This window comes from Oenanthe melanoleuca, chromosome Z (assembly GCF_029582105.1).
Source record: "Oenanthe melanoleuca isolate GR-GAL-2019-014 chromosome Z, OMel1.0, whole genome shotgun sequence".
Lineage (NCBI taxonomy): Eukaryota > Metazoa > Chordata > Aves > Passeriformes > Muscicapidae > Oenanthe > Oenanthe melanoleuca.
Window position 1 is genome coordinate 62,113,543 of NC_079362.1, and position 10,273 is coordinate 62,123,815.

Consider the following 10,273-nt stretch of genomic DNA (forward strand, 5'->3'; position numbering starts at 1 on the left):
ACCTTTCCCATCCCAGCCCGTCTGGGCCCCGCCGCCGCTCCCGCTGCTCCCCGCCCACAGCGCCCCCTGCCGGCCCGGAGCCCGCAGCGCCCCTGCTGGCCGTGCCCGGAACTGCACCCGGGGCAGTCCCGGCCAGAGGGGCCCTGGGCTCCTGCTCTGGTTGGTGCCAGTGCTGCGGTTGTTGTTGTTGTTGTTGTTGTTTGCTTTGTCAGACACAACAGTAAGGAACTGGTACTCCTATTCTCATATCTTTGCCTGAGAGCCCCTTCATTTCAAAACTATGATAATTTGGAGGGAGGGATTTACATTTTCCATTCCAAAGGAGGCTTCTGCCTGCCCTGGCAGACATCTCTCTTTCAAACCAAGCAAAGAAGCTCAGACACAAATATACCTTGAGATAAAACTGGAGACACAGAAATTCAGTGTATATCCTTAACTGCATTCTATATCACACTTTAACAGAGTGATAAATTTGGAAAACACCTGTTGTCTAGTCCACTCATCCTGCTCAGGGCAGGGTCACCTACAGCTGTATGCCCAGGGCTGAGACATCTGGTTTTATCTCCAGTGATACAAAGTCCACATCCCTCTTAGTGCAATCTGTTCTACACTTTAATTGCCATTAGAGAAGGAAAGCAACCAAACAAAAACTAGTAGAACTTAATGGTTTTCAGTTTCTGGCCATTTCCTCTTGCCCTCTCACTGGACATAACTGAAATAGGCCTAGCCAAATCTTTTTCACTTCTTTCCATCCTATAAACATTGATAAAATTTCCCCTGATCCTTCTCTTCTCCAAACTAAACAAGACAGAACCTGAATTTTGAAATTCCAACTCCTAATCACCTCAAATTACTTAGATATATGTTGGTTCAGGAACTGATTTTAAAAAAACCCAACCAAACAAAAAGCCTTTACAGGCTGAAATTTGAGGCTGAAATGTAAACCTGCACTGGGACATCTCACTGACAAAAGCATGCATATTTGCAGTGCAGACAGTCTTGTGTTATAAGCTATGCTTTCCAACAGTGAAAACAATCCTATATGTCCCTTGAGAGCAGTGACAAAGTGCACTGAGTTGATTACTGGTTTAAAGGAATGCTGAAAGCATAAAAAGAGGAAAGAAAGAGATGGAAGATTTCCTTTAAAGGAGACACACAAAGATCACTTCTTCATTCTGAGACCACTAAGATCACTTCTTCATTCTAAAGAAATTAAATCAAGCATAACTTAGTAGGAATAAGAAAGGCAATGCAGAGAAGATTCTGTAAGAGATTTAGTTCAATAAATTGAGTTTCAAATAGTTATTAAATGAGAAGAATGATCAAAGATGAAGAATGAATGCCCACTCATACAACACATAGCTGAAAACAAATGCTTCCAACTATGTGGAAACCTGAATAGATAAAAATTACTGCAGATACTCACAGGTAAATACAGCTGAGCAGACACCATAAAGGTGCTGTGCGTCCTGTATAAAAGAATTATTTATCTTTCCAACAGCATAAGCTATTGAGCATTTAGTCTTGCAGAGACATAAAATAAAAGGATGTCAAGTGCTCTGCCTGTTTACCTTCTTTAAGGACTTTTCTAAATGTTTGTATATAAATTCATCATACATAAAGTATTTGTTACCACTGGTAAGCGGCCTATCCAGATTATCTTCAAAGCAAAGGAAACAATTTTTAACATCACATCTTTAAACTCCTACTAATATCCCATCTTCAAACTCCTGCTTTGAGACAAACAGGTTAGTTACCCAGCTGAATGGCATGGCATACTTTAAACAGGCTTCTTTCATTCTTAATTAGATACAAATAATCCCTTTAATTGTAAATCCCTGGTCCAGCGGGAATTTTTAGTGAGGTACACAACTTCTTCCCTTTGCACCTCAACACACATTAATAAATGTGTTACTAGTCGCCACATACTAACTCCTTGTAGCTTGTAACTCTTCTTAACCCATGTAATCTTTCAAGAAACTCAGTTCTAAAAAAATATTTTACTGTATATCTGCCAAGTAAACTTTTCACAATTTGTCAGAATACTGGAGAAGGCAAAAATCCTTGTAACCATTACTATCCTCTGCTTACTAACATCCTCCAACAGTTCATGATCCAGTATTTTCAGAATCAGAACAGGATGGGCTTCTTTAATACTAAACTGGAAAACCACTTTCCTTGTCCACCAGAGGTATACTGCCAGTATGTCAAGCTGACAATAGACTCTCTCACCAACGGCTGACCAAGAGTTGCTCATCTCAGGAAAAACCCATGCAGCACCAGAAGGAAATCTTCATCTGCAATAAAATGAGTGCATGTCTTCAACAACAAAAAACCTGAGTAGAGAAGAAATACCAGGAGAAACTTCAGAATGACCAAGCAGGCCATAAAGGTTGAAGCTCTTTTTCCTGTCTGAAAGGACACAAAGCTGTCTACCCAAACAAGCTGGTGCAACATGACCCTGAGCAGATGTAAGAAAGTTCTTGTCTCCCCATCTCTTCCTCTCTGCTTGAATTTTCCATGCCAAGTCACCACTTACAGCCTCATATGAAACAACAATGCAGGCAGAATTTTATAAATCAGTCACTCGCCTGAAGGTGATAAAAGTTTAAAGCAAAATATTTCAGTATTAGAGAAAACTGCCTCATTATGCAAAACCCAATCTTATTTTTATTTTACTTTTAGATTCCACCTTATGTTCTCTTGTCTTATATTCCACTTGGCCTAAGCAGAAATAAATACAGGAAAAAAGAATCCAAACTTGGAGATTTCCAAGCTGTGTTTTTGAATTATCTTTTTTTTTGGTTTCTTTTAAATAACAAACTCCATATAAAGTGCTAAATTATGTTCCCATGAGACCTTGAGGAGTGCAGTCATGGGGCTGAAACTGAAGAACAGGAACAGTGCAGCTTCTAAGCTTTCTATTTTTTTAGCTTTTAATAGATACACAATACTTAAAGAAAAAAAAAAAAAAAAGCCCAAACAAAAAACAGAGCTTTTCTCCTATTTTTTCCTTACTTTATCATTGTAAGGCAGCACTAAGGACCCTGTACAGATGAGTACAAGACCACAGAGTCATCAAATAGTTTGGGTTTTAAGGGACCTTAAAATACACCTAATTCCTACCCACCGGCCATGAGCAGGGACATATTTCACTAGAACAGCTTTCTCGAAACCCTATCCAACCTGGCCTTGAAGATGAAATATTGCTGTACAAAGCTGCATACATCACAATGTCTCAACTTAGTCGCTGACAAAGACGTAGAACAATGCCCATTAATTTTCCCCAGTAGAAGGTGAAACAGTGCCACCCACTGCTTTTCCAGAGTATCCCCTTCTGCAGAAAGCTGAAGAAAAAGCTACATCAGTAACTCACATTCGCTTAGAGTGGCAGCTCATGCTAAGCCTTACTCCCTCACTCCCAACACTAGGTTTTACTCCTGGGTGATACATCTACAGTGATATTTCAATCACTAGAAAAGCTGCACAAAAGGAAGTTCTTTGAACTTACTCCACTACAGCTGAAGCCTCAGGATAGACAAAACGCTGAATCAGTGGGTTTTTTCACTGGGAGCAGGAGTTTCTTTGACTGTACCTGTCAGTTTCCAAAATCACTAGTTGTATGCAACCCAAGTGAATCTCAAGCTGAAGGGAGTAACATGTTACACCTGTAATAGGTTATATAAATTATACACTGTAAATATATTATGTAAAATTACAACTGTTAAAAAACTGCTGTAGTAGCCAACTGCTGTTTTTCATATCCTTCCATTAATTTTGCATCATCCTTTAATCAGACCAGACCCTCTTAAGATAGGTCACACCTCATTCTCTTATAATCAAAATTCTTACCCAGTAATTTATCTCCTCTTACTACAACGAACATTTATATAACCCAAGGATCAACAGTTATTTCAACTGATAACAATCATGCATTGTTAAGACAAAAAGAGCACCTAAGACTTCTCGCAAAAAGGAACCAGTGCTTGTACACCTCTTACTTACCTGATCTCTGGATGGTTGAGAAAGTGGAAACACTTTCCAACATAGTAAAGAACCAGTCATGTAAAAGTCTACGACTTAGTCTTCCATTAACAAAATACTTTGAAAGCCACTTTCCAAGAGAAAGGGGGCTGTTGCTCATACTGAAGAATGTGCAGGCCAATATTTCAATGATTCAGTATTCTGTTTAACAATAAAATATTTGCCTCTTCACAAGAGCACTGGAAAATTCTGGGAAGGTTTAAGTATAGTGAATGAAATAACATAGAATTCTAGGAGTGTTTAGTTACCTCAGAATCAGTTACACTTCGTTGATAGCTAAATACTCCTAACCTGACAGTGCCCCTGTTTCAATACGACATGGTGGGTTATGTTTTAAATTAAAAGATGGTTGAGTTAGCCTAAATACGCTGGAAAGTTTTTTACAGTGAATATGGTAAAATACGTCACTTAGAGAAGTGGTAGATGGATACCCTATCCCTGGAAACATTCAAGGTCAGGATGGACAGGGGTCTCAGCAACCTGATCTAGCTGAAGATGTCCCAGCTCACTGCAGGCTTGAAATAAATGACCTTCAATGGTCCCTTCCAACTCAAACTACTCCATGACTGTATAAAGTTGCATTTTATGAATCAGACGTCCTAGCTGTGGCTGGGGCTCAGCTGTGGTCTATTAAAAATACTTCTAAGACATCCAAGTATCATCAGAATGAAAACCCAAGATACCAACAGCTGAAATCAAGGACCCACACTAAAGGAAAAACTTACTCTCCAAATATATTTGAGAGATTGCTCTGTGATTCTGGAGCTTAAAACTGTATGCATGTCCACATGCATACAATCTTTGTCCACATGCACGCAGAATCTTTGGAGCAAGTTTCATTATGTTTGTACTACCATGTCTAAAGATTTCTCTTACCATGCAACTAAACTGCCATCCATTCATTTTATTCTGAGTTCACTTTTCCTTTAGAACAAATAAGCATTTAACTCAAGCACAAAATTAGAAATATATCACTAGTGCCGAGTATCAAGCTATTCCTTAGTGATATACAGATGGTCATATGAATTAATACTTCATTGTGACAGTTGAACATGGACCTGTGGATCTGCTAAAAAACATGCTCACATGACACTGAATTAGCACAGAAGGCTTTTAGCAGTAAATATATGAAAGACTTTAAGGTATTCTAGCCATTTATTTCCCAGTATACAGTATGCATTAAAAAAGAAAAAAGAGAGAAGGAAGGCCCAAATAAAATATGTATATAGTGTTTGCTAGACAAATACCTGACTAAAATCAAGGCATAGCATAGATCATACTTCATGGAGTCACAATGAAGTTCAGGCACATACTTGACGTGTGGTTTAATGATTTACAACTCTTTTGGTCTGTTTAGTAGAAAACGAACCAACTGAAGCAGAACTTCATCATTAAAGCCTTTCACATTACCATCTTCCACAACATCGTACAGTGGCTTACTGTCTGTACCCCAACAGATATTCTTTCGAGGGTTGTTTTTAATAGTTTCTGCAGTTAGTGCTAAAGTATTTAGCTGGTAACAAAAGAAGGCAAAATATTTTCCATCAGTCACCACTGCCTGCGATACAAAAGGACGGGTCACATCTGCTTCACTCCAGAATCCTACAAAAACAAATACAACAGGACTTGAGAATTCTATCAGCACACACACTCAAACCCTTACCCCGAAATACAGAAAAACTCTGGGAATTGCTGTAGCTAACTAGTAGGGGAAAAGTCCTCCCTGCTTCAGCAACACAAGCATTTTTCATACAACTAACCAAAAAACAATCACCAGTAAAGGTTATATCCAAGATTAGGGATACAGTGGCATACTTGCATTTTGTGCAGTTGCCTATCAATAGCTGAAAAATCACTCACGGATCAGCCAAGTGATTTTTCCAAAACAGTTAAATTACTAATGAATCCTCCTGCAAAGGAACTGAGGGCAAATTCTTCTTACTATTTCACACTTCTCAAGATTCAGTGAGCATTTGTTTCATGACAGAAACATGCACATGTATGCATGAACATAACTGATTATATAGTAACATCAATACTGAGTCCGTAAGCATTAATCCTTTAAACAAATCTCACTGAGCACTAACAGTATGTTGAAAATATTTACATATTTATGCGGGTACACCAGATATTTTTAAGAGTATTACTATTATGTGTCACAATGCTAGAAACCGTTACAGAAGAAAAAGAAGTCATAGACTTGAACAATGCTGCCTTTACAATTCATGATGTGCTCACAGCTGTGACCAGTTCTGAAGACAAGATTTATTGACTTCAATATTTTACATCCACAAAGGAAGTTTTCTAATACACCATTACACAAAAAATTTGATGCTGAACCAGCAATACACACTATAGTCAAATAATTTTCTTAACATGTGTTGCTTCTCAAGTGAAACTACAAGCCATCAGGTGTCTTACAGTGACACTAGACAAAAATTATATTTACAAGAATAAGTGAAAGACTCATCTGGTCTAACCATCCAGGTCTTCTGGATATCTTTTAGACAGATGCAGGCATTAAATCCCAATGTAAGGCTGCTGACACTTTTCTTTCATTCCTAGTATTTTCACGGAATTGAAATTACTGAAACAAAGGCTAAGCAACATAGTTGTTCCAGGGGAAAAAAATCCAAAATTGCTTGATGTCTATCACATTTCCTTCTTAACATGGAAAGAGCAAGTGAAAGCAATTGAGGTTTTCACACAGGCTTACTGTTATATATGAAAAAATATTTTTCCCGGTAATTAATTCCTCTGTATGGAAGTATTCAAAAGCTTAACTAACTCACTTTTATTAATTCAATTACATCTGTAAAGATGGTCTTCAGAAAAAAAAGCACGAGAAAAAGGAGGTGGGGAGAAAAGGTTACAGAACTTCACAGCAGGCATTCATAACCAGGAAAAGTTTGTGAAGCTGACTATCTCACCTTGATACATTGCTTGTGCTGCTGTCCAGGCAAAGAGACTTGCAATTCCATTCGACCGGTAAACAACTTCAATCTGATCCTCAAGACGCTCTCTTATAAACCTCTCCTGCTTCAGTTTGTCAGGAAGGAGATGAAATTGGGTATGTCCATAACAGCATGGGTCTGCCACCTTTGATCCTGTGTTCCCCAAAACAGAATTATCAGCCAGAGAAAGAACACTCTTTATTATGCATATAAACACATTTTCACCATCAGACTCTAAAGCTGAAACCTCTACTGTAGATACGTGAGGAGTAACCTACTTCCAAAAGGTAAGAGTTCACAAGCTAAAATGAGAATTTCCCTGGAGATGTATCAAAATTCAACGTTTTGTCTCAGTTTTCCACTCAGCTGAACTTCTTCAAACAAATTTGGACACAGTACCGTATACACAGGATAATGCTACTCTCCATTGCCTGACATGAAATCTCAGTAGAGATCTATAAGCTATACATGTTTAGACTACAGTTATAAAAATACACTGCTGATGGGAGAAGAAAAAATAAGTGGCACTAGTTTCGAGGCTGGTTTTCATTTGGTTGGGTTGTTGGGGTTTTTTTACAAAAAAAAAAAGTAGTTTCACAATTAAAAACTCTTACCTATAAATACCTTATTTTCATACTGTTTTTTGAACAATGGCAATTTGGATGGCTTATGATCAATAACAGGAACATCTCCAAGGTCTGACTCCAGGGGTACAACCTTGAAGACAACAGAAGAAACAAAAGCCATGACGTAAGACACATTTTTGACATCACATCCAATGTAATACACCACTTCCTGGTCAGACAACAGAAAGTGCAAGTCCTGCTTACAATACATCATACAGATAACCTTAACTGAAATTCATTTTCTTGCAAGAGAAATTGCAAGAATAGCACTCATCTATGTGCTAGAACAGTCATCTTGTATTAATTTTTCCACAACACAAAGAACATGAAATAAGGCTGAAAAAGCTGCCACTTGTCACCATCTTCTAGCTGCCACAGAAGAAGAGTAAAAACATTTTTAGCAGCAGCCAGTAAACTAACTTGAACCTGCAGACTAAGTTTACAGATTTGGTTTATAGCACCACACAGCATTTTAAATTGCCTAGACAGTTCTTCCAAAATGCCAAGGTTTGTAGCATCTGACAGTACTAACCCAAGCAAATTGTACAACTAAGTCAGCCACAAAAGTACTGTACTTACAGAACACATAATGGTTTTCTGTTTTGTGGTGGAAACTGGAAAACAGAGACCCTCACTGGCTACAAAGTTACCACTGCATAAATCTGCAGAAAAACCTTAAAATACTGAAACAAAACATACTTCCACTGAACTTGAGCATTCAAGAAAACAACTGCCAAGAATGCTACTGTTCAGATTATACTTATCTTCTACTTATTTTATTTTTAAACTACACTCCTATTATTGTCCTCCAGTGAGGACACTCCACAGCACATTTCTCATTCTTGCCTCCATTTCCAAGCACAGAATGTTAAAAATTCAATATATATATAATAGATATAATTAACTATAACAACATGCAGTTTAAAGCACAAAGAGAACCAAAAGTACAAAAGACCATGTCAATATTTACAAAACAATTAACACAAAGTAGTAAGCATATTAAGACTCGAAAAATACCCAGATGTGCCACATATTGATTAACAAGGTCCTCCAGAGACTACCTCTGCAGGGTTTCAATGGCTGAAAGGAACAAAAGTGAAAATGCACAGTATTAACTTGCTGTTGAAAACATCCACACCTCAGGAAGCTGCTTTGGTACACGGATCTGGAGGTGTGGGTTATCATCTATTTGGAATCGCACAGGATCAACTCGACCCTTTCGATGTCCGTGAACAACAACTTCCTCACCATGATGCCAGTAATAGTTAACTTCAGGGTTTAGATCTGGAACAGAACAAGGAATAGGAAAAAAAAACAGTGATGTGCCTCTTGCATTTAAAACCCTCCCAATTCTTCAGTGGCTGCAGTGAGTTACAGAACCCAAAATCCGTGTAGAAGGATGGAGACAAATTACGAGTGATGGGCTGACCAAGTGCGATACACCACTCGTGCCGGCTGACAGACTGGCCCTATCGCCCAAAGGCTCCCACGTCCCTTTCCCTCCCAGTCCCGCTCCGTACCGAGGGATGAAGCAGCCAGCAGTGGGTTGCGACTGGACAGGGAAGCGGCGAGGGTGGAAACGAGCTGCGTGAGGAAAGGGCCGGGAGTGTGATCCTGATCGCGGTAGAGGAAGGGCCGCTTCTTTTTCTGGTAGAAGCTCTCCTGGAGAAGGGCGTCGCAAGCGAGAGAGCGCAGCTCGCTTATATCCAGATACGGCGCCGCTCCCGCCGCAGACTCCGAGGTTTTCGCAGCCCCCGACACAGCCCCCGACTCCGCAGCCGCCGCGGCCGCCGCAGCCGCCGGGGCCTCCGCAGTTCCCGGCGCCTCCACTCCCGGCTCCGGGGCTCTGCCGGCCTCAGGGGTCGCTCCCGCCGCCGCTACCGAGCGTTTCGCGGCCGCGGCTCTTGGGGGCATCCCCGGCACTAATACGGTTCTTGTGAAACTGCGGTACCAGCGGTCGGCGTTCAGAGCGAAGGTCTGCGGGTACACCGTGTACTTGGGCCGCTGCAGCTTCCCGTACAGCCGCAGCTTCTCCTCCACCGTGGCCGCCGCGTGCACGCGCTGGTTGAAGCGCTGCAGGCGTCGCGACTTGGCCGCTTTGCTCTTGGCCGTGATGGACGCCACCACGGGTGGGTAGAGAGGGCTGGCGGGCGGCGAGGGAGCGCCGGGCACCGTCTCTGAGAACCAGCGCCGGCCGGGCCCCAGCAGCCGCCGGACCCTCAGCGACGCCATGTCACGGAACTGTGGGACGGCGGCGGGACGGTGTCCGGCAGCCGCGGCAGCTGATTGGCCTCTGGGGATCACGTGACAAGCCCGCGTTCCGGTCCGCGGGCGGGTTCTCCTTCAGCGGGGGCTGATGGGCAGGAAGCGGCATGGGCAGGAAGCGGCAGTCACATGACTGGGGAGAGCCGAACGCCCCCGCGGCGCGTCGTGGATGAGCTCCTGCGCATGCGCATTAGCAGCGGTATGGCTTCTGTCGCGCGAGAACTACAGCTCCCAAGATCCTCAGCGAGAGGCAGGCCGAAAGCACCGGGCATGGCGGCGGAACCGGCGCCCTGCTCCAGGCGGAGCCAGCCCGTGCGGATCCTGGGGTAGCGCTGGAAGCCACAGAACCGACTGGGCTGGAAGAGACCCCCGAGATCATTCAGC

General features: G+C 41.8%; 1 protein-coding gene across 1 annotated transcript; it reads right to left on the minus strand.

Annotated features, from left to right (window-relative positions):
• Nucleotides 1-3,754: 3,754 nt before the first annotated feature.
• MRPS30 (mitochondrial ribosomal protein S30) lies at nucleotides 3,755-9,893 on the minus strand. Its single transcript, XM_056514390.1, has 5 exons — nucleotides 9,145-9,893; nucleotides 8,763-8,908; nucleotides 7,613-7,715; nucleotides 6,975-7,151; nucleotides 3,755-5,646 (listed from the first exon to the last, which is right to left on the minus strand). Exons 1-5 carry the CDS (start codon nucleotides 9,854-9,856, stop codon nucleotides 5,378-5,380), a joined length of 1,407 nt encoding a protein of 468 aa, XP_056370365.1. The 5' UTR covers nucleotides 9,857-9,893; the 3' UTR covers nucleotides 3,755-5,377.
• Nucleotides 9,894-10,273: the final 380 nt, after the last annotated feature.